Below are 24,429 nucleotides of genomic sequence, written 5' to 3'. Positions count from 1 at the left end.
TTACCCATTTTGTCAAAGGAGAACTGGGCAGCATAGATACATCCATAGTATCCATTTTGGGGGTGGTATTTTTCTTTATGAAGTTTTATTCCAAATTTTGTTTTTCTGAAACAGCTTCTACCTTCCCAACGTAGATCGAGTGTGTTGTGAGGATCTGCATTTTTTTATTCCCAGAGAGCAAATAAATCTCGCACACATCTTGGTCTAGGAAGCAAAATCAGTTGGTGTTATTATTACATAACTTTTGTCTATGAAGATTCTCAATCACCCAGGTTGTGATTGTCTCAAAGGTGCTTTTCAAAGGGCAACTGGACTTTTTTGGTTTTTTTCTTTGAAAACATTTGGCTTTTCATCCAAGAAGCTTCTTCAGTTCCGATTGAGTCAGAAGCTTCGTGCATGAGAAATGAAACGTTTTCAAGGAAAAAAACCAAGAAAGCCCAGTTGCCTTTTCTTTGGCATATACGTAACTTATTAATCTTGTAGCAAAATGAAAGAAAGATGTACTACAACTTTTTAATCAATATCTTCACTCAAATAGTATCTGTCCAAAAAATGAGTGAGATGTTCTTAGTATTATTGTCAGGTTTCAAAGTGATGAAATCCATTTAAAAAGAAAAGAGCAAAGTCCATCTTCCAAAACAATTTCTTTTATTTAGGAAACCATCAATTTGGCAAAGTCTGTTTTAATTCCAGATCTGACACAACCCAGAATTACATCACATAATATTGGAAGTTAGAAACAACCCCCAAAAGTCACATTCCCCAATAGAGGTAAAACAACATTGCTTGGTATCATCCACCTCCAGGTCTCAGCAGGGTCAGCTTTTGTTCCCACGGGAAGGAGAACCACCTAGCCTAAACAACTCTCTCTATCTCCACTCCTCCCACCTTAGGAATGTGTCAAGCCCCAAACTCTTCCCCTCATAACCATCAAAGAGAAAGAAAAAAAAGGAATATATAATAAGGCTAAATAAAATAAATAAAAATAAATAAATAAAATGCATATGTCAATTTCGGGTTTGACAATTATTTAATTAAATTATATCCTATTGTTTTAATAAGAGAGAAGTAAGTCTATAGTTAGTTCTTCCAGTGACAACAGTTGAAATTCCAAGCCTTAAATGCTGCTGAAAAGTCATAAAACAGCAATGAAAATACACCTTAAAATAGGAGTTGCTTCTAAAATCGGATCTGCAGTTGCACAGGGAAAACAGATAAATAATGCAGAGCAGATTAACAACAGATTTTACAGTGTCAAAGTTCTGAAACTTCTGGATAAGAATCAACCCAAAATATGGCAAAGTAGAAGGAAAGTGTACCTATTATTTTAATAGTATTTTTGTGGAGAAGTTCCTGGTGCCAGCTAATTACAGTCTAAATTCCCTAATTGATAAAACAGAAAACAGGCCAAGATGAACAGATTTGAAAATGGGCTTGCTTTGGAGATAATATGAGACACCTGGACTGAAAATTGTCCAGTATTTTTATGAGCTAAACTCAAGTTTCCATAAATCTGAAGCCTGCTAAAATTTCACGTGCAATAACTTTCAATAACCATAATGTATAGACAAAAAGGACAGTAAATGGGATTCTTTGTGTTCAAATCTCTACCACACAATTGGATTCCAGATCTAGCTAAAAGCCTAGTGATTTGTAAGCATAAGGGATGTATGTTTCTGAAAAATAATACTGCATGGATAACAATGAGCAGCTATTTTAAAGTTTAGAAGAACATAAAATAATAAGTGAGTTGTTATTTGACAAAGGTTTTCCTGTGGGGAAACCATCAAGAAATTGAAACAAATAATCAGATAAATCAGTAATCAAAGAAAGACAGGTGTGTCATTTTTCTTGGAAGTTCTTTTCACCAATCAGTTTAAGTAAGATATTCCTAAGAGGAAAGGAAAATGTCAATAGCATACAGTATTGTGTTGTCCAGCTTTCTAGCTGCAATAAAAGTGGAAGGAATGCTCATCTCTTAATTTATTTGCCTATCATGGGAACTAAGACAGTTTTCTGTATCCTGTACAGAGGTGGATTTATAAACTGTACAGATGCAGAGTGATAACTCAACAAGACGTCCATAACAAAGAACATTTATCGGTTCATCAGGTATCCTCATAATTCATGTTTGTGACGAAGTTCTTCTTTTATGACCAATCCTTTGTATATCTGCCTTGTAGTAAAAGATGGTTATCTCCTAACCCATCTCGTAGCGATAGAACGAAGCTCCCATGAGTTAGTGAGTTCAGACAAAGCATGAGGAAAACCTCCCCCAACCCATCGAGGGTCAAACTAGTGACTAATCAGGATTACAGATGTGGCCATGTGACATGAACTACATTTCCCAGGATACCTTTAACTACATTTACCATGATGCATTCCCTTAAGGGAACAGCTCATAATTCCTAAATGACTATCCTATTCCCATAGACTGGCTGGGACAGCACAGTCCCCGCCTGGAATTATAAATTCCACTATTAAGAGAAGAGAAAAAAATTAACTATAAACTAAGATAAAAGCAGTAAACAGTAATACCAAATGAATAGCATATAACTATATAACTAAGATAAACAGTTAGCTATGTAACTAAGAAAAACAGTAAACATTAATAAAGCATCAAACAAAGCAAAGCATGCAAAGCTTGAGGTTCAATCTTCAAGTTTGGCCTCTTGGTGCAAATCTGCTGGTCACCTCTGGTGGCCTTTTAGGGTGTACAGGTACTCTTGGTGGCAAAGGTGAAAGTCTGGTGGTTGCTTCTGGTGGCCTTTTAGGGTTGGAACGGTACTCTTGCTTCCATGGTGTCAAAGGGTATCAGGAAGCTGTTGGAAAGGGTGTGGTGGAGGCATATGCCCATGTAGAGCATCTTTTTTTTAAAAAACAAATTTTATTAATTTTAAAGACAAACAAATCATCATTAACCATTACATACTTGAACCTTTTTCCATTATAAATTTTACAAGTCAAATAAAACCTTATTTTATACAATATAATTCTATTTTAAACCATTTCCATATGAGCATACAAATACCTCTTATCCAGTTTCTCTTTACTTCTCTTTACTCTTATTCAGTTTCACTATTATTATTTCATCTATTTCTTTCTGACTTGGTTACCATTATTCTCATTCTATATTTCTGCAAGGTTTTATTAATTCTCCCAAAAACATAAACACACAACACACAAACATATAAAAAATCTTTTAGGAAAGTAACTTGGCCCCAGGTACCTCTCTCTACATGGACTTCAATTATATTCATGCTCATCTTACATGTCATTACCTATTTTATTTACCATTCTATGTCTTCTATATTAGCTTCTCCACACATTTCACTCTTCTTAATTCTATCTTATTTAATCCATCTTAATTTGAGTCATTATATTTATATCTTTTGTCCATTCTTTATTATCCCTTTGTCTCATTCCTTATAATAAAAAAAAAGAATTTCTCCTGAAATCACTAATCAGAGTATGATGCCTTTCTATCTTCCCCTAAATTAATTAGATTAACATTTAAAATAACACCTAATACCCAATCTGATTCTGCTTGGTACATTCTATCTACTAATTTTTTTTTAATAAAAGAAAAATAATAAATCCAAAATGATTAAATACATAGTTAAATAATAGATCTAAATATTGAATCTTATAACATTCCCATTGCCTTTTCCAAAGACAAATGCTACGATAATAATTTTATAATAACATCAATACCATAGTCATATTAAACTCTTTAATTGAAACTCAATATTCTAAACATTCCCTTTAATATTTTATTAAATTTTAAAATCAATCATTACTAAACATTTCAACATTTTAATCTCTTATTAACTCTTAAACCATTCTAATTTTCCATTTCTAATACAAATGCTACAATACCATCTTATGTACCTTGCAAAATCTTTTTAAAAGAAATTATACTTTACCCTTTGTCCCTAAAAAAGATTCCTCTTTTCCCATCTAATTTCAAAACTTTGTGGCTTTTCTCCACCTTTTCTCTTTCTTTCTTCTCCCACCAGACCTTTCTACCCCCCTTCTCCTAGCCTCTGCCTTACTGGCTTCCCTTCTCTGTTGTGTTCCTTTTTTCTTTTGTTTACTATCATTATATTGATTTTGCACCTTATTTTTCTCTTTCTTGAGTATTTTTTAAATCTTAAGTCCTTCATTTTCCTTCCTTTCTTTCTTCCTTCTTTCTTAGTTAAATTTTGAAATTCATTAAAGATGGCTTCTTCTTCTTCTTCTTCTTCTTCTTCTTCTTCTGCCTCCATCTGTTGCAGTGTTTGTTGATAGGTAGCAAGCGCCATTTCTAAAAAAAGGAAGGCTTCTTTTACTCCATCTTTGCCATCTTTTTTTGTTTGCTCATATTCTTTTCTCAGTTCCTCAACAAAAAAAGCCATTATAAATCTTTTCTCCCCCGCCCCCTCTTTCTTCTTGCAACAACTAAGATATTTCAAAAAATAGAACAATCCCAAAGTCATCAATCAATCCAAGCCAAGACAAAGTTCTCACTTTCTCTTCCTGGGGTAGTATCAATCAAAAAAAGAAAGTCCAAATCTGTATCTTAAAGCCTTATTGCAATACATTTCAGTCTTCAGATCCTTAAGGCATCTCCTCCAACAAAATCTTAACATATAAATATATTTTTTGTCCTCTCCCTTCCCACTTATCACATAAAGCCAGTTTTTACCTGAAAAAGACAGGTTTCTCAGTATCCACTTATTGATTCCGTAGGGAAGGAGAGTAAACTTTCCTTTCAGCACCTCAAAATTGCCGCTTATTTTCTCTTCTGGAAAGTATCATTCAAAAAGCCATAATTTCCAGGAATTATGTTAAATATGTCTTAGAGTCCTGGGTCAACCAAGAAAAACTTTCACTTTCAAAGGCTTTCTCCTCTTCCTCCTGCGCATTCTTACCCAGCTGCCGGCTTCTTTGTGGCGGCCATTACGGACTGCCGCTGCACCGTCTTGGGAAAAGGGGGTTCTGCCAGCCGGGGAGGGGGTCTGCAACACCCCCAAACCCCTCTCCGGATCCCCCTATCTTCAGCCGCCCCTGCAGGGCAGCCTTAGCTCCAAACCCGTCCGGATCGGAGCACCAAAAACGGCTAGCGCAGCAGGGATCGCGCAGTATCGCGAATCCTGCCACTCGCGAAGCCGACAAACTGGAAGTCCCCCCATGTAGAGCATCTTGATGGACATCTGATGGTTGCTTGCTGCCATTTAGGGTGTCCTAGCGAAGGTGTACTGATTGCCGGCAGCCTTTTAGGCTGGAATAGCATTGTTGTTTTCAATAGTGTTAAAGGCGTCGGAAGGCTGTTGGAATGGATGCTGCTAAGGCATTTGCCTGGGTTGGAGCCTGCATCCGATCGTCACTGACAATTCCTACAATCCCCCATCCTAGTGGAGATTTGATGGCCACTGGGCCGTCTACAGGGCCGCTGACCGACTTGGAGAAGAGAAAGGTGCATGGGGCATTATTTCCCAGCAAGAGTAGGATATCAGCCTCTGGATCTAGAGCGGAAAAGTGATGAGCTAGGTGCTGTAGGTGAGGCATGGTACGTATGACCTCAGGTGTTGCGCTCTGACTGCGGTCATTCGGTATCCCATTGCATTCAAATACGGGCAGTAGTGGGAACCGGGAACTTCCATCCAATGACTCTATGCAGAGTCCAGTAGCTCACCTCCCCACCGTGCTTCTTGGTCCATGGCATGTTGATACAGTGAAGGGAAGTTTTTCCTGTTGCACTTCAAAGAGGTTGAAGAATGCAGGTCTGGCCAGGGTGCAGGTGCTTTGAGTGTCTATCCGCACGTACATTTTCATGGCATCTTCAGGGCGTCCTTCAGGGTACACTTTGGCTAAGCAGATGGGAAGACATGAACGAGGGTGTGGTGAGTTAGCGCACAGTGCTATGCAGTTGATGCTCAGCCTTGGTTATGGTTGCGGTTTGGCAGTCTGCTGAGGAGCCCTGCATGCTTCTGTGTTACGTTGAGGATCCTTGTCCGAAGGAGGGTTACGAGATATCTGCAGTGGCGGCTTGGAGTCTGGATGCAGCGCAGTCGGGTGCTGGTCACTATTGCAAAAGTCACATTGCACCTTGGCTGTGCAGTACTTGGATGGGTGTTTGGATTCGCAACACTTGTAGCAGTATTGGTACTCCCTTAGTAACTCTTTTTGTTGGGTCAGTGATTTTGCTGCAAATCCAGTGCAGCTGTTCAGCGAGTGACGAGTGTTGTGCATAGGACAAAACTGTATTCTCCTTGTGTTCAGAGATCTAAATTGGTTTGTATCAGATGAGTTCTCTCCCCAACTGTGTGTGGATGAGGAGTCAATTTCGGTATTATGGACAACCATGAAAGGTTTTTCCCTGGTAGTGTGTATAGGGCCTGAGGGCGATATATAGCTGCTGTTGTATCTTCTGTCATTAGAAGGACTAACAGCTCAGAGTCCATGGGCCTGCTGTGTGTTGCACACTGTCGCCTAGTGGGACACGAATTCTTCAAGAAGTGTGAAGGGTACAAAGCGGTGGCGACCCTTGGCCATGAAGGTGTCAGTCAACTGGAGCCACTTTTCAATTAGCACCTGCAGAAGTTTTCGAACAATTTTGTTCTGCATGTCGATGTGATCGAGACAGGCGAGTCCCGGTAAGTTGGGATCCCATTGTGCCGTTCAAGTATGTTAGCGAGGTCTATGATTCGGTGAGGCTTGTCGGTAGGAATTTTAGGAAAACTGTTGAGGCTATCCAACAGTTGGATAGCTTCTACGTCCTTGGAAGCGCCATACAGTTCGTCAAGCCTTTTCCATGATAACCGTAGGGCAGCAGCCGGGTCATCTAAGTGGGATGCCAAAAGTGCTGCCTTGTAGTAAAAGATGGTTATCTCCTAACCCATCTCATAGCGATAGAAAGAAGCTCCCATGAGTTAGTGAGTTCAGACAAAGCATGAGGAAAACCTCCCCCAACCCATCGAGGGTCAAACTAGTGACTAATCAGGATTACAGATGTGGCCACATGACATGAACTACATTTCCCAGGATACCTTTAACTACATTTACCATGATGCATAATTCCCTTAAGGGGACAGCTCATAATTCCTAAGTAACTATCCAATTCCCATTGACTGGCTGGGACAGCACAGACAGTGTCTCTCAACCTTGACCATTTTAAGATGTGTGGACTTCAACTTACTATACTAACTGGAGAATTCTGAGAGTTGAAATCTACACAATATGAAATTGTCAGAAACACTGAACTAGGAAAAAGAAGGTGAAAGCAATGCTAGTCCATATGGATCAGTTGAATTATCAAAACTATATATGTAAGACTAAGATTAATGTCAGATACACAAAACTATGGTCTCCCTTGACTTTTCCCTAGTTTTTAATGTGGTTTATCTGGAGCTAAATCAGATTGTGGTATTATCTGTGTAGACCAGGTCTGTCAAACTCCCGGCCCATAGGCCAGATGCATCACGCACTGACCATGCCCATGCCTGATTAGTGAAAGGGGGAAAAGTCACATGACACCGCCATGACGATGTGAGTTTGAAACCTTTGGTGTACACCAATGTTTCTCAACCTTGGCAGCTTCAAGATATGAGGATTTCAAGTCCCAGAATTCCTTATGCTGGCTGGGGAACTCTGGGAGTTGAAGTCTATACCTCTTCAAGTGGCCTAGGTTGAGAAACACTAATCTAAACACAATGAACCATAACAAATCCATTGATGTCATAGAGGAAATAGCCGGTCTCAACATATCTGTTTATTTGAAGATCACTATGGTACGGTTCTGCCACCACGCTAGCTTCCACTCCCCCACGTTCTTTATCAACCCAATCTTTGCCTTTTTATTATTATCCTGAACAAGTGAACACATTCCCATGTAAAGCACAAAGCTGCAGCTCCCAATTTTTTTTAAAATTTTCCGTAAAGTTTTGAGAACCCGTAATTTATAAAGATTATAAAGTTTATGTGGCTGTCACTTCATTTTGTACCATGCTGACAGGGTTTATCCTCCTTACTAATTAATTAATTAAGAGTATTTTTAAAATAATTAAGTTGGGCAGTGAGCCTTGTTGGCTCACAGTGAGCTGTTGTCAGCTCCCAATACACTGTTTGTTGCATCTCATTTCCATCACATTGGAAAGTTCATTTGCCCCGTTATTTCCACTATGACCCGGGGGATCGGCTGAAAAATACGAAAAGGAGATGCTCTGTTCAAATTTCAAGTCATACTTCAAAAAAAGAAAATATATATACAGTATATCTTGTAAATCCTTCTTTGCCCTCTCATTCAATGAAGGGACATCCAACCTTGACCTTGGTGAAATCAGAATACAGCTTGCTCAACAGTCCAAAATTTCCATTGCTAAGCAAGACGGTTGTTAAGAGAGTTGCACTTCATTTTACCACCTTTTTTTGCCATTGTTGTTAAGCGAAACATTGCAGTTGTTAAGTGAATTGTGTAGTCGTTATGAAAATCTGGCTTCCCCCGTTGACTTCGCTTGTTGGAAGCTAGCTTGGATGATTATAAATGATGATCACATAGATCAGTGGTTGCCAATTGGTGGGCCGGGGACCACTGGTGGTCCGTGAGAAAATTTTGGTGGTCCGCAGAGAAATGTCACCCCCCCAAGCACTCCCTCCAAAGCAATTAATCCAGGTTGCGTGGGAACACAAGGCCCCCACTCACATGGCCTGCCCACCCGCTGGCCCCCGCCCTTCGGCCGAGCACAAACCATACCTTGAGTAGAGCCACGCGAGCTGGAACTGGAAGGTAAGACCAATGGCAGGGGAGGGAAATCCACCTCGGGGTGGCTTGCTGACGTTGATAGGAAAGTCGGTCCCATATTCCAGAGCTGCAGTAGTCACAGGATTGGCCCTTTGGTCATCCTGGAGCAGCTCCTCCAGTCAATGGCAGGCCAGTACACAGGCCAATCCTGTGACTACTGCAGCTCTGGAATATGGGACCGACTTTCCCACCAATGTCAGCAAGCCACCGTCAGTCAAAATTCATATTAGTGGTTCATGGGATTTAAAATTATGAGTTTGGTGGTCCCTGAGGTCCAAAAGGTTGGTGACCCCTGACATAGATGGTAGGACAATGCAACTGTCATAAATACATGCCAGTTGCCAAGTGCCTGAATTTTGATCACGTGGAATGCTGCAACATTCATGTGAAAAACGGTCATGTCACTTTTTTCAGTGCCATTGTAACTCCAAACAGTCATTAAACAAATGGTTGTAGATTGAGAACTATCTGGAGTTGCTGTTCTGATCCATTACTCCATTACTCTAAGCTTGAACTTATAGTATGATCTCCAGCTAGAATCAACTGTGAACATTTTCCTTGAAGAATTACCACTAAAAGTATTACTGCGGATATAGCTCTTATGGAAAAGGACTTGAGAGTAGATTTCAGGAACGGAATCAAGTTGCAAACTATAGTGGGATTAGAAATAATGGAGCAGCAATAAGAAAAGCAAATCAAGCATGTCAAGACCAGGAGCGGATATAAAACAGCAAGAACCCTAATGGCCTTATGTAAATCTCCAATGCAGCCACTCTCTGAACGTTGTATAATGAACTTCGGAATCGACATTACGGTTCTGTAAAATTCAATTAATGCACCCGTGAATTGTTCCCTATCGAACTGCAAATGTCTTCAGAAGGCCCGCCAAAAAACCCTTTTCCTAAGATCCTAATTCCTCTCTACCCTTTGCCATCAGCAGAAATCGTTTTTAAGTTTCTGATTGCAGAAAAAGAACATTTCCCAGTCCTGCTAACCTATTAAAAAAAGCCTCAGATGTCATTAAAAGAGGCTGTTTTAAAAGCTTAATGGTGTACAGGAGGACAATTTCTAGGACCAATTTTTTTTTAGCAAATGCTACCAGGGAAGGAAAAGGTGATCCTTTTTTTGTACAGTGATAGCACCCACTATTGAAATTTGGCACACCAATTCCCTCCATTAACATCATCGGAGAGCATATCCTGGCCTAATGGCTATGAAAAAAAAGGCCTTCTGAAGTAGAGGTGGTTTTTCTGTTGGTAAGAAAAGTAGGAACATTTCCAGCATTGCAAGAGACACTCCGGAAAGTATTTTAGATTTCAAATCAGCCCCTGGTGCCAGTAATAGGAGCTTTGGTAAATGTCCCAGTCTGGGATATTGGGGAGGGGGGCAAGGGGGAATAGAGCTCCTTAATCCCTCCTTCCTAATTTTACTTTCCAATGCCGCAATCAAATTTGAATAATGCTTAGTTATTTTTCTCCTGCCATTATTACTTTTATAAATAACTCAGGGTAGCAAGCATACCTAGCACCCCTTCCTTCTTTTTTTTTTTACCCAGAACAACCACCCTATGAAATGGGTTAGATCGAGACAGAAAGTGATTGGCCCAAAGTCACCCAGCTGGCTTTCCCAGCCAAGGTGGGACTAGAACTCATCACCTTCTCCTGGTTTCTAGCCTGCTGCCTTCACCACTACACTAAACTGGCTGTCCCTGTTTATTCTACATATATTGTCTGTTTTATAGAATGGACTTCTACAGCAAGGCAAGGAGAGGGGATAAATGATGAAATCTGTGCTGTGATATGACACAAGCTTCTCCCATTTTGTGCCAGCATCATAACTTTCCCCTCAAGTATATAACAAGAATCACTTGTATCATGATATCACACGATTATGTCTTCACACTCATGAAATCTTACCCTGCTATAGTCGTGCAAAAGGCTGGTTTAAAAGGCTAACAGCACTTCGAGTTGACCAATCTTTCTACCTTCTGCCCATATGAAATCCAGGCCATTCTCAGTTTATACATGCATTTCCTTCCTTGTAACATTTCTCTGCATGCAGTAGATCAGGTGGAATTGACCAGTTAAATCAATTAAACCTGCTATAATCCCATTTGCTATGCAGATGCATCCAGGATGCATTTGCTGGATTACAAAATGTAAGATGGAATCATAAAAACAAAAGCAAGCAAGGGAGGAAAAACAATGTTTTCTCTCTCCATTCATATATGGAAGACTTAAGTGAAGAGCTGTAATTTTCAACCATTAGCTAAAACAGTAATAGTAATTCTATAGTGTGTAAGCTCACCTAAGGAATAAAATAACAAGTATTACTTAGTGGTACTTCAGTTATTAGCAAAGCCTGCTTAGAGTCTTAGTTTGTTGGTTTGCTTGTTTGTTTAGTTTGAGATTATTTCTCAACTTTAGAGAGAGAGAGAAAAAAACTGGCTTGGAAGTTCTCCGTCCATGGAAATACGAGAGATATGTTGAGATTTCAAATCGTGGTCACAGTACTATATTCTTGGGCTAGGAGGAATCTGGTCTTTCATTGAGTCAGCATCCACCTACTCAAGAGTGTCTTTTGGAGTTGTTACTGTAGGAGGCAAAGATCCAAGGTTCCTCTTTGGATGTTTAGACATATCTTTGCATAGTTGTTTAGGCCAGAGGTGGTATTCAGCAGGTTCTGACCAGTTCTGGAGAACCGGTAGTGGGAATTGTGAGTAGTTTGGAGAACTTGCAAATACCACCCGCCCCCATCTATTCTCTACCTCCTGAGTCCCAGCTGATCAGATGGGTCTTTTTTTGTTGTCCTGCACAGGAGAACGGAGCTGGAAAGCAGGTTAGTGGGGTGGGGAGGGAATGGGGATTGTGCAGTATCCTTCCCCTGCCACACCCACCAAGCCACGCCCACAGAACCAGTAATAAAAAAATTTGAATCCCACCACTGGTTTAGGGTCTCTTGCCTGAGCAGGGGATTGAACAAGAACACTTCCAAGGTCCCTTCCAACCCTGTTGCTCTATGTCCTAGGTCAATGGTTCTCTATCTGTGGTCCGAGGACCCATCGCTATGATGTTTTTATACATAGCTGGCTGAGGAATTCTGGGAGTTGAAGTCCACAAGTCTTAAAGTTGCCAAGTTTGGAGACTCCTGTCCTAGACCCGAAGAAATGTTATGATTTAAATCTTGGGTTACATATTGGGCCTCTGTGGCCCTGGTACACGTGACCCCAAAAGGTATTTAAAGGGAGCCTGTGGTGAAAAGAAGATTGAGAACCACTGGTTCTACCACTATGTTGTTTTCATTGCCTTCGTTTCTGGAGGGGGGGAAATCAGACATAAAACTCTCAAGCAACCCGTTAAAATTCAACATTAATCTTAATATCCACCACGCATTCATTTTTGGATAGAATCGTATATAAACATTTGGAGGGCGAGGGGGGTGGATGGGTGGGAGAAGTCGATACCAAAATAAATTAACATTTAAGGGCAACTGCCTTCCTAGGTTACCTTTGTGAATGGGAGGCAAAGCTGAAGCGTGTTTTTTAAGGTCTTCTGCGCATCAAGCGTCGGCGTGATAATAGTTCGTATACAATTTTTTTTATTTTTTATTTTTATCCCACCCATAATAAAAAGCGCGGAGGAGATGGCGAGGATCTCTGCTCAGGGCAGCACGAGTTCCAGATACAAATCCCTTGGGGAACCCCGAGGCAGAGGGGAAAGCTCGGAGGATGAGATCCTTGTCACTTCCCAAATGCGGTCGCCGCGCGCAGGTTAATTCATGAACAGGCATTTCCTGCAAGATTGAAGCAATCAAGATTTTGCAAAGCGTGCGAAAGGAGCCTGTTGCCTGCCTGCCAGCCAGCCAGCCAGCCAGCCGGCCCTCAATCCTTGCGCCCTCCCTCGCCTCCTTCCCCCGCTTCCCGCCCCCCCCCAAAAAATAACCCATCGTCCAGGTTTTTAAGACCGATTCTTTCCTTGCCATAAGCCAAAGAGGACCCAGATAGAAATCATTGGTGGGGCCAATGAGTCCCAGCGGGAGGAACTTGACCGCCAACCTGCTCTCCGCGTGTTCGTGGGGCTTCTCGCTCTGGGTCAGTGGAGAAAAGCTCTCGCGTGGCCTGTTTCTCCTCTTCCTCTCCCCACTTCTTTTCTTTTCTTTTCTTTTCTTTTGCTACAGCAGCCCTCGACTGCCTCTGAAGCTCTTCTCTTTTTGAGACTCTAGGCTGAGAAGGTCCAGTAATTTGCCCCTCCCCCCTCTTTTAAAGAAAAGGGAGGGGAAAGAGGAACATTGAAACAGTTTGAACGAGGGGTCCTTGGTGGCCTCTGAGCTTGATTTGTTTTCTCGCAGAGGGTTCATGACCCAAACTAGATAACGTCTTCTCTGCTAGGTGACTGCATTTTCTTGCAGGAAACAACCAAGCAAGAAAACAACCGAGGTCAGAGAGCCACCAAAGACACACACACACACCCCACTGCAACATCAGTGACTTGTGCGACACAAGGACCCCTGCTTCTTGCATTTCTAGTAATAATTGCTAGTCTGGTGAAGAGAAGGACCAGGGGAGACATGATAGCAATGTTCCAATATTTGAGAGGCTGCCACAGGGAGGAAGGGGTCAAGCTATTTTCTAAAGCACCTGTAGACCAGACAAGGAATAATGGATGGAAACTGAACAAGGAGAGATTTAACCTGGAAATAAGGAGAAACTTTCTGACAGTGAGAACAATCAACCAAAGGAACAGCTTGCCCTCGGAAGCTGTGGGAGCGCCATCACTTGAGACTTTCAAGTAGAGATTGGACCACCATTTGTCAGAAATGGTGTAGGGTCTCCCGCTTGGGCGGGGGGTTGGACTAGATGGACCTACAAGGTCCCTTCCAACTCTGATTATCTGTTATCCCAGATTATCCCCATCGCACCCTTCTATCCGTTTCATTGGTGCTATGAATCCTAGTATTGAGTCCCCACAAGCTGCACCTTTTGTTCCCATGCAAACTATCATGGTTTAAAATAACCAGAATAGCTTGAAGCAGAAAAGTCCTGTCCAGCTGGTCCTATTTCTGAAAACAGCATATCCGAGCCTTTTAGAGGAACCTTAATCCTGCAAGTTTGAGCCATTTTAATTTTTGTAACTTTCTTCTCCACCCACCACCCACTCAGCCCCTTCCCATCCTGTGGACAGCCAATCTCCCTACGGCATTGGGTGCCACCAAAGCAACTTCAAAATGGGCACCCCCCTTCCCAGCCCTGAAGCATCAGTTACCTGGGTGTGCTATGCAAACAGCTGCAGCTCTGGGAGGCTGGCCCAGGTGGTATGGACAGATCAAGGTGGCTTTTGTGGCACTCATGCTGATGTCTTCAGAAACAATGATGGTCATGAAAATGCTAAAGAAATACAGCCCTCCAAATCCTCTATGTGCCCCCCTCGCCCCCTGTGGTCTATCTACTGTATGTGGTTACTAAGAGTTGACATCCCAAGTACGTGGTTACTAAGAGTTGGCACACCATCTTTCAATGAATCAAATTCCCCTTTGCAGAGGCTGTGTAAAACCTATAATGCACCCCAAAAATGATTGAAACCGCAACGTATCTAGCGCTCTGACCCAGCTTATCTCAACCTTTTTCTGAAGTGCAGGATCAGAGCCGTTTCAAAAGAGCATTTGTACTTGGAAAACAAGTTTGGTTAGGGTTAGGGCACTAGACCAATATATAAAAAGACGAACGCCTTGGAAAGTGCTGAGGAGGCATAAAGTGCTCCCTTCCAGGACCTACATCCTAAGCCAAAAGGATCTTGGAAGGCAGAGCCCACCAAGCCCAGGAAAGGAGAGCAGGTAGTAGGAGCAGCTGACCAATAGGAGCCAGGGAGAGCCAACCTTGGATGATGTCAGCCATCAAGCTGTCAATGAAGAGTCAGACCACATCCAGCATATCAGGAAAAAAAAAGGGTGGTGGTGGAAACCTTACATCAAATATTCTAAACCTTAAGAGCCACTGATGACTGTAAACTGCTTCAATTCGGACGCTCAGGGCATGGATGGAGACATCATAAGAAGCTCCGAGAAATGGAGTGGAACAAATGGCTTGACTCAGTAGAAAGGGGGCTTCAAAGCAAGCGTAGTAGATTAATTCGTTGAGAAAGAGCTGGAAAGGAGCAGGTTTGGAAAACGCGTCCGCTTCCACGGAAGCCAAAACAGGCTCGTTTCTCACCTCCTGGCTGTTGAGGCGAGCCGTCCCTAGATCAAGAGCAGCCAAGGTGCCCTACTCTTTTTGTGGACTCCATCAGGTTCACTTGGGAGAGTGACGGGGGTGAGTGGTAGGTGTCCAAGTAAGAGGACCCTTTTAGCCAGACACGGAGGTCTATATAAATCGGATCGCCTATCTGGCGCCTCGTCCGCCTCTATTTATCTGGGAACTAGGAGCCTAATTTGAGCTGCTCCGAGGCTGTACAAAAGCGCAGCCCACCGGCGATTCACACACACACACACACAGAGAGGGGGGAGGAAGAGAAAGAGAGAGAGAGAGAGAGAGAGAGAGGGAGAGAGACAGAGACGGGGAGGGGAGACAGAGGGAGAGGGGAGAGAGGGGGAGGGAGAGAGAGAGGAGAGAGGAAGAGGGAGAGAGGGAGGAGAGGGAGAGAGGGAGAGAGAGAGAGAGAGAGGAGAGAGAGGGAGAGAGAGGAAGAGGGAGAAAGGGAAAGGGAGAGAGAGGGGGAGAGAGGAGAGAGGAGAGGGAGAGAAGAAGAGGGAGAGAGGAAGGGAGAAGGAGAGAGGAAGAGAGGAGGGGGAGGAGAGAGGAAGAGGGAGAAAGGGAGAGAGAGAGGGAGAGAGGGGGGAAGGAGAAAGAGAGGGAGAGGGAGAAAGGGGAAAGGGAGAGGGAGAGAGAAAGAGGAAGAGGGAGAAAGGAAGAGGGAGAGAGAGAGGGAGGGAGGAAGAGGGAGAGAGGGAGGGAGAAGGAGAGGAGGAGAGGGAGGGGGAGGGAGAGAGGAAGAGGGAGAAAGGGAGAGAGAGGGAGAGAGGAGGGAGAGGAGGGAAGGGGAAAGAGAGGGAGAGGGAGAAAGGGAAAGGAAGAAGGGGAGAGGGAGGGAGGGAGAAAACTGAATCGCCGATAAAAGGGTTGCGCGCTAGTTTTCTTTGGAAAAACGGGTGTCGAAGCAACAACCCGGGCAACGGATTCAAAACTTCGCCGCTTTGCTGCCTTTCACGCCGACTGCCCGGCTCTCCGCACATCTCTTCTGGTTTCCCCCACCCACCCCAATTTATCACATAGCGAACTTAACACGACCCTCGTAAAACATCTCCCCTCCCCCTCCTCACCAGCCTGTGGATTTCGACTTAGTCCCTGCACCGACGCAACTCCTAACCAACCGAGAGGCTCGTTTAAAAAAAAAAGGTGGGGGGAGGTAGCCAGGGCAGCGAAGCAGACCGGGAAGGTGCGGGGTGGGGAGAGAACGAAGTACGGAGAAGCGGCGTTGGAGTCCGGTCAGCCCACAAGTGGTTTGGTTTTTTGTCCCCCCCCACGACTGGGAGAAGAATGATTCACTCTCGTCTATACGAACGAAAGAAAAGTGACGCTTCCCCCGCCCCTCTCCTCTCCTCCTCCGGTTTATCCTCCTGCGTTTTAAAGCCCCCCCTTGCCAGTTACCCTTTGGCTCGGCTTGGGCGCGCACAGACCCTCCGACTAAGCTAACCGCGGCGCCTCCTTCCTTTTGGCGTGAAGGGTTTCGAGCGGGTGAGAAGTGGAAGTCCCTTCTTCAAGAACTGGGGGAGCGCAGGAGGGGAGAAAAAAGAGAGGAGGTGAAGTGGGGGGGTGGGGTGGGGTGCCGATCGTTACTGCCGCTGCTGCGCGGGAAGGACACGCCTTCCTGCCTTGCCGGTTGCCTTCCGACGAGTTGATTTGATCCAGCTTTGGCGTGTTTTGCTGCGATCCGCCCCCCCCCCCACCGTCCACCCTACCCCACCCCACCTCCCGCCCGGGCGACGTCCAGGTTGACACACACCGTCCGGCTAGGAATGGACGGCGAGAGCTGTGCCACGCGCGTCTCCGGAGGAGGCTGGCTCGAAAGAGGGCTGGCTCGTCCATACCGTCGGATCGGTTTTTTTCCTCCACCCCACGGCGGCTAGATCTCCCTTCCTCCCTCTGCCCAGGCGAGGTGCTCGATGCCCCTCTTTTGCCTCGAACTTGCTGCCATCAATAATTCATCGGCTCCCAGCAGTAGCGGCGGCGGCGAGCAAGAGAGCAGCAGCAGCTTCGATAAGAGAGAGCGGGAGGCAGCAGGGCGGGGAGGAAAGAGCTGGTGCGTGAGCCGTGCTTGCCGGCTGCCTGCAGAGAGGAGGCGGCGGTGACAGCGGCGGCCGCTGTGGCGGTAGCAGCCAGAGTAACGGCGGCAACGGCGGCGGCGCATTCGGAAGTCTCCCTTCTCGCCAGCGCCGTCCCCAGCATTATGTTCCCGCAACGCGCGGCGGCCGCCTCCCCGGCAAAGGCCGCCGACGCCGAGGAGGACACGGGAGGATGAGGACAGAAGGAAGGCGAAGGAGGAGGAGGAGGAGGAGGCGCAGGCGGAGGGAGGAGGAGGAGGCGAGGCGGGGAGGAGGAGGAGGAGGCGCAGGCGGCGGAGGAGACGCGGAGGATGAAGTGGAGTGTCCGGGGAGCCTGCGCCGCGCTCTCCAGCTGCCTCCTGCTCGCCTGCGCGCTGAGCGCCGCCGCCGTGGGCCTCAAGTGCTTTTCGCTGGGCTCCGAACTCAAGGGGGAGCCGTTCCGCCTGGGCACAGCGGCCGGCGCCTTCTACTCGGGGCTCCTGCTGACCGCCGGGCTCTCCCTCTTGGGCTCCGCGCTCTTCTGCTGCCGCCCGCCGGACGACGAAGGGGCCGGCGGAGCGGCGCACCGCCAAGGGCACGCGGCGAGCGAAGGCGCGGTGGTGCCGGTCGCCGGAGACGCTCAGCCTCAGTCCCAGCCGCTGCCCAAGGCGCCCCCCGGCGGGCGACAGAACTTCCTCCTGCTGGGGGTCCTGGTTTTCATGCTGGGGGTGCTGAGCGCCTTCGCCGGGGCCGTCATCGACGGCGATACGGTGTCGCTGGTGGAGAAGAAGTACTCGCACTACTGCCTCCTACAGGTTGGAGGAGGAGGGTCGTCGGCTCGGCCGCGGCCTGCGGGGGGCCCCGACGGCTCGGGGACGACGCTGTTGCTGCGCTGCCAGAAGCTGCGGGACTATCAGCGCGGCTTGGTCATCTCCACCATCTTCAACGCCCTCGAGTGCCTGCTGGGGCTGCTCAACCTGCTCTTGGTCAAGAACTACAAAGCGGCGCAGCAGCGGGGCCTGCGCCGACGGCGGCGCTGCCGGCAGGAGCAGCGCCTCGCGGGCGGCCGTCGGAGGCGACGGAGGGGGGCCGGCGGCGGCGGGGGAAGTGGCGGCGGCCCGGGCGGCTCTGGTGGCGGGCGGCGGCCTCAACGCCAAAGCCAAGGCTCCATCTTCTCCAGCGAGGACCCGGATCTGTCCCCGGGGGGCGATTGCGCCTTCCAGGCCGTCTCCTACATCAACGTCGGCGTCTTCCACGTCTTCGACGAGGCCGGGGTGGAGGTACACTGTGGCGGCCACCCTTCCATCGAGTTGCCTGGGTATTCGCCCATGGACCCCGAGCTCAATGCCTCCTACCCCTACTGCTACCCGCTGCCCAATGAGCAGCCTCCTGCCTACGAAGACATCTATCCCAGGGAGCTCTGTGCCAACCGCGTCTAGGCCCCGGCCAGGCCCCCTTGGAGACTTCTTGCCCTGCCCGTCAGCCTACTGGACTGAGAGGGGCAGAAGGTGAACTTGGGACGAAGGGGGCAAAGCACAGAGGTTTAATGGGCAGGACCAGTAGCACAAGGTGAGGCCAAACCCCCCCTCCCCCCGCTGTTTGCCAGGACTCTTAACCCAGAAGCTGCCAAAATAAAAAATAGAAAACCAAGGTAGAACCCCAATAAATGCCTAGAAATGAGACCAGGCCGGTGTGTAGTGTTGGTCCTGCTTTTGGTAGCAAGTGGTAACTGGTTGGTCCAAACAGCTTTGCCTTCCTTTTCCCCCCTGAAGGCATATTTTTCTCTTCACTTCTGGTTGGAGAAGTCTTAAACAGAGTTTTAGAAAGTTGCCAGTATTTTGCAACCTGTTGGAGTTTTCTCCAATATATCCTGTTAAGATTTCTCTCTTTCTCTGCTACTGTACTTTTGGTTCTAGCACTAAAAGAAAAAGAAAAACATAGCTACCTGTTAAAGGGTTCAGCAAAGTGCATTTTCACTGATAAAGGTAATTGGGGCAATCTCGGGATGATGCTTTTAATATCCTTTTAATTTTTACCCTTACCGTCTTTTATCTTTTCAGTATTGATCAAATGGTGGACATTTCAGGGTTGGTTCTCACAGTTCTCTCATTTGGCTTGGATTGAAATCACCAAAAGGTTCAGCCTGCCTGGCTTCCTCACCCTTCCCAGCATCAAATGAATCTTCATGACAACCTCAGCTTTAAAAGTGCAAAAGAGTTAAGTTCAGAGAACCAGCCAACAAGAGAGAGAGAGAGAGAAAAAGTACGCATAAATCTCTCAAAGTGATATTTCAGAGAGTTGAAAGGAATTTTGAACAAAGCCTCTTAAGTTTACAATATTCCTGGGAGATGTTAAGTTTAAATCTTAGTGAGAGTTAAAACCATAGTTGGTCTTGTAAGATGCACATAAATCTGCACTTTCAAAAGAAGAAGAAGAAAATCAACAGCAACATTTTTGTACACTAATGTGCCTGCTTTTTGTTGATAATTTCTTACTGTAAGAGCTTTCAAAAAGTCTATAGTGAAAATGTTTGGTAAAGTCATTGCAATGTAAAATTAAGAAAACCAATTCCTTAACTAAAACAGAAATGATATATCAAATTGAAGAAAGTCCCGATATCTCATACATTCCTTTTGTAAACTGATTCATGTTTTTAATGCAAAGCAGGGCTTATATTTATTTTACTTTTATTTTAAAGGTTTAACTCTACTTTCTAAAAGTACAGCCAGTCATTTGTACAAGTAGTTTGTTTATAGTGTTACCAACTGGTCAGTTTGAGAAGCTTGAAGATTGTGCACGCACACATACACAATTCACAAATGTCAGGCAGCCTTTATCAATGGTTATAGTTTTGCCCAAACTCATTTGAAATGTATTTTAGAAGTCATATTATGTCCATTTAAATGGAAAAGACTCAACAAGTGAAGGCTGAAAGTAGTTGTTGTTTTTTAAAAAAAACCTTTTCATCTAGATTCCTTTCATTGTTGAACCAAAAAACCGCTATATCTGAAATCATATCTCTCTTTGTTTCGTTTTATTCTTCATTTAATAAGTACCAAGGGCTTCAAAATTATTTGGAAAAATAGTGCTGTAGGATGGGAGTATGTCCTTCCTTCCTTCCTTTCTTCCCTCCTTCCCTCCCTCTTTCCTTCTTCCTTTTATCCCTTCTTGATCTTACCCTGGAACTAGTAGGCAGTCTTATGGGGAGAGGGGAATTATTATTATTTTTCCCTATATGTGAATTAAAATCAGATGGAGAAAATTTTAGAGAAATTTGAGAGGAAGTGGTAGAACATGCACACAACATCGTGTTCCAATCAAATACTGATCCCATCTCAAATTCTATACTTGTTTTAAAATAGAAGAAACATTGTGAGATCTGATCAAAGATTGCCTGCATTATGTATACTTTACTGTTGGGAAATTAAATTCCATTAGAATAGCGGCATAAAAAGTTATTGTACAGAAGAGTTAAAGAAAGGTACTTATATCCATCTTTTTCACCCAGTATACCAACCTCATTTAGTAGCCTGGCTATTCATTAATGTCCTTAGAACATTATATTATTTTGTAAACTGCTATGTATATTGAAGGAACTGTATAAATGGTAATAAGAATTCATATTGGAACCTGTTATGGAATGCACACATTACCAATAGGGAACATTAAAGGACAATCATTTTGTCCTGTTTTTGCAATGTACAGATTATTTTTTTAAATTAAGGAGCTGAACAAAGTAAATGTTCAGCCTTAAATTAAAAAAATCAACAGCAGTGAAATCTCTCTGCAGTATTTTGTTATCTGAAATTGTTTTAACTTGCACACTTTATATAACTTAAAATGCAGAATGCCTTAGAACACTTAAAAACAAATTTAAACCTATATCTTAAAAAATATTAAAATCCTTATCTTAGCTGAATCAAGAGCATTTAGTCTACTTTGCTAAATAAATACAAATTTTTAGAGGACTGTAGCTATTATTAAACAAGATTATCCTCCTTTGCAGAGAATAAGCACAACACTCACTTAAGTATAAGATCTACTTGAAATCAGTACACATCATTTTATATATAATCTTTTTTCTAAATAATTATGAATTCTGCCTTGAGTTCAGAATTTAAGCCCTATCTGCAAGGAATTTCTCTGGCTCATAGCTTGTGACATGAACATAAATTACAGAACAGAATGGCAATATTGTAGCATGTCTCCCATTCATTTCATGTGGTATTTCAGAAAAGATGTTTTTAGTGAATTACACCCCTACAACATCAACTCAGGAAGGACTTTGAGTGTGTATATATGACCAAGAAAAAAAGGGTGCCAATGGCTAAATTTTCAAAAAATATCTGAGTAAAACCTCAATTCAAAAAACCCTCCTTTTTTAACTCAAACTAATCTATAATACTGTATTTATGGTCCAGTAGAATGAGATACAGTCTAGACAACACTGCATAAGCAAAATTGTCCCTGAGCTGTACCGTTTTAGATTGTAGTTAGGAACCACAGTGCATACTTCATTGATGTGCTGATATATCTTCCTCAAAACTCCTGTGCATACTAAATATAATGCTGGAAAAACGAATTCCACCTAGCCTTTCTTTTGCCGTGCTGATTTTCTATTTACAAGTAGATATTTTTTTCTTTTAGCACCTTGGGGCACTTTTCAAGTAGATATCCTTCCAATAACCTAAAAACAGTTTAATTTAGGATGAGCTGTTCAGAATCTGAATGTTATTTAATTGCTAGAAATGTCTGAGTGTATATAGGTAGGTAAAGATAAAGCTAGGTAGAGTACCTACCTATAGGTAGATAAAAACAGGCAAATGGTTGTTACAATCTCTTAGGGTTTTCCTAGCCTCTTTCATGACAAGGCTGTAGTAACCCTTTGTCCAATCTAGCAACGACTTTTCATAGTTGTGCAGGCTTCCCCAAATCCTTTTTTTTTTTTTTGACTTTTCATAGTTGTGCAGGCTTCCCCAAATCCTTTTTTTTTTTTGCTGGTATTTCAACTTATGTGATCAAAATAAGATGAAAAACAGAAGAGAAAAAGGAGAACTTCAAAACAGACCCTGTCAGCAGAACATAAGGAAATAAGGTTGTTCTTGCACCTTATCCTAGCTCATTCGAACTCATGCTTCAGGAGAATGGTTAGGACACGGATCTCAAAAATTTTGACCGATGGGAATCTGAGAGGCGGTGTTGAGGACTTTGATCAACTGGCTGCGTTGGAGTAGTGGTGAACCACAGAACGCTATTTACCAAACTAGGCTCCTATTTTTTTTCTAAATATATCTGGTTTATGTGGGGGCCTAGAAATAGGATGAAGATACATCTTGTATTTGAGGATGGTGCTTTGCAGCATGCTAGCTTTCTTTTCACACACACACACACACCCGTTCAGCTTGTTTTACAGTAGAAACCTAGGGAAGGCATAATGGGAACCAAGGAATGTGTCACTCTGTTGGTGAGAGTGGCTAATTATATGCCAAGTGAAATGGCACAATCCAGGCAGATGTTTAGCAATTCATGTCATATTTATGAAAACTAAATCCAAACTTCACAGAAAAGTGTTTAGCAAGTATGAGCTCTAGGGACCTGTTAAGCAAGCTTTGAAAAATCCACTCCAATTTTTTTCAATGATACATAAAAGAGAGCTTATTTTAGATCAAATGTAGGCTTGAAATATAGTGCCTTAGGTAAAATTGATTAGAAGCCCTTTGTTTTAATGGAGTTTTGAAGCACTGAATCCTCTGACTTGGAGGTTCTGGAGAACTTATTCAAAGTCAGAAAAGTTTTCCCAGAAACTTAAGGATGGTACATTAGAAGAATGTTGCTCTTAACCCCATTGTTGTCTCTGTTCTCATAGGTTTTGAGTTTTAGTTAAAAGCTACCCAATCTTGTTGACAGTGAAATATTTGTGCATAGCAGCATGAGCAAAAATGTCTCCAAAATTTTGGTATAGGAGAGAAGAGTAGTTGTTGTGTGCCTATCATCTTAGTTTATTGTTTGAACTAAATTTTGATACAACAAAAGCAGCAAAATTTTCTCATATTTAGATAATGAAGGAATGAACGGAGAACAGGTTCGCTTCAGCAATGAAATGAGTCTATAGACACAAATGCAGTGGAAATACTTTTTGAAATAAATTTATTAAATGCCATTCTTCTCTAATTTTGGTAAAGAATGAAAGATAATTTAGTTTACAACAGACTTATGCCTGTGTCTCTTTGTGGTCTGCACAACGCATATAGAACATTTGCTAGAAGTTAATGATGCTCTTGAGAAGAAACTGCCCCAAACATTTAATTAGTCTTAGTTTTAGCCTTTATATTAGGCTTGTTTGGTTAGCTTGAATAAGAATAACCTTTCTCAAATGCTACCCAAGGTAGACTAGGGTATAAAGTCTTTCCCAGTAGCCTATTTTATCGTATCAGAGATCGCTATATTATTTTTAGAGAGTCAGTCTGTTGTAGCAGTTAATGCATCAGGCTATAAATTGGGAAACTGAGTTCTAGTCCTGCCTTGGCACAAAGCAAGCTAGGTGACTTCGGGCTAGTCACTTTTTCTCAGCCTCAGTAATGGAACAGTGGCAAACACTTCAGAAAAACTGTAAGAATAACTATCTAGGCAACCTCCACAGAAAGCAAAATTTCCTATTATTTCCTGTGTTTAAGAATATATGTATGTATGTATGTATGTATGTATGTATACACACACACACACACACACATACACATTCTCCATCTATATACATACATGCGTACATACACAAATACACATATTACATATATTAAGAATATATATATTCTTGAACACAAGAAATAATAGGACAATTCTAGAGAGAGAGAAATTGGGAGTATATATAAAATTATTATTATTATTATTATTATTATTATTATTATTATTATTATTATTATTCACAGGAAATAATAGGAAATTTTGCTTTGTATAACCTCCCCCCCCAGGCTATATTGTTTTCTTCATGTTCTTTGCTTTGGATCAATTGTTAACTTTAGCTTATTGCAAGCAACTATTGCAAAGCATGTCATGCGTCCAACCCTTGCCCTCAATCTTATAGCAAAATTTCATATGGCAGACTGGAAAAGACCCATAGACCAGAACAAACGATACTAGACGTAATTCCTTCACATGTAGAATAACAAAAATAAGGTTTGTCAAACTTTCTGTAGACTAAATTCAATATTATGGCTCATAATTTGCACAGGTTTATTTCATGCCACTTGTTTCCATTTTTATCTAATGCTATATTTGCAAATGCATGCAGTATTTGTTTGAGCAGAGTTCACTAAATAATCTTAAGAACCCTATATTTTATAAATAACTCTCTATTAAAG

The 24,429-nt window shown here is 43.3% G+C and overlaps 1 protein-coding gene across 1 annotated transcript; it reads left to right on the top strand.

The window, feature by feature from the left end:
* Positions 1-16,726: 16,726 nt before the first annotated feature.
* On the top strand, positions 16,727-23,234 carry TMEM271 (transmembrane protein 271). Its single transcript, XM_087957450.1, has 2 exons — positions 16,727-18,643; positions 19,135-23,234. Exon 1 carries the CDS (start codon positions 17,407-17,409, stop codon positions 18,511-18,513), a length of 1,107 nt encoding a protein of 368 aa, XP_087813576.1. The 5' UTR covers positions 16,727-17,406; the 3' UTR covers positions 18,514-18,643; positions 19,135-23,234.
* The last annotated feature ends 1,195 nt before the right edge of the window (positions 23,235-24,429 follow it).

The sequence above is a fragment of the Notechis scutatus genome, chromosome 2 (assembly GCF_049901735.1).
Source record: "Notechis scutatus isolate UNSWTSFEM ecotype Mainland chromosome 2, rNotScu1.2, whole genome shotgun sequence".
Taxonomy (NCBI): domain Eukaryota; kingdom Metazoa; phylum Chordata; class Lepidosauria; order Squamata; family Elapidae; genus Notechis; species Notechis scutatus.
This window is presented reverse-complemented; position numbering and strand designations above follow the sequence as displayed.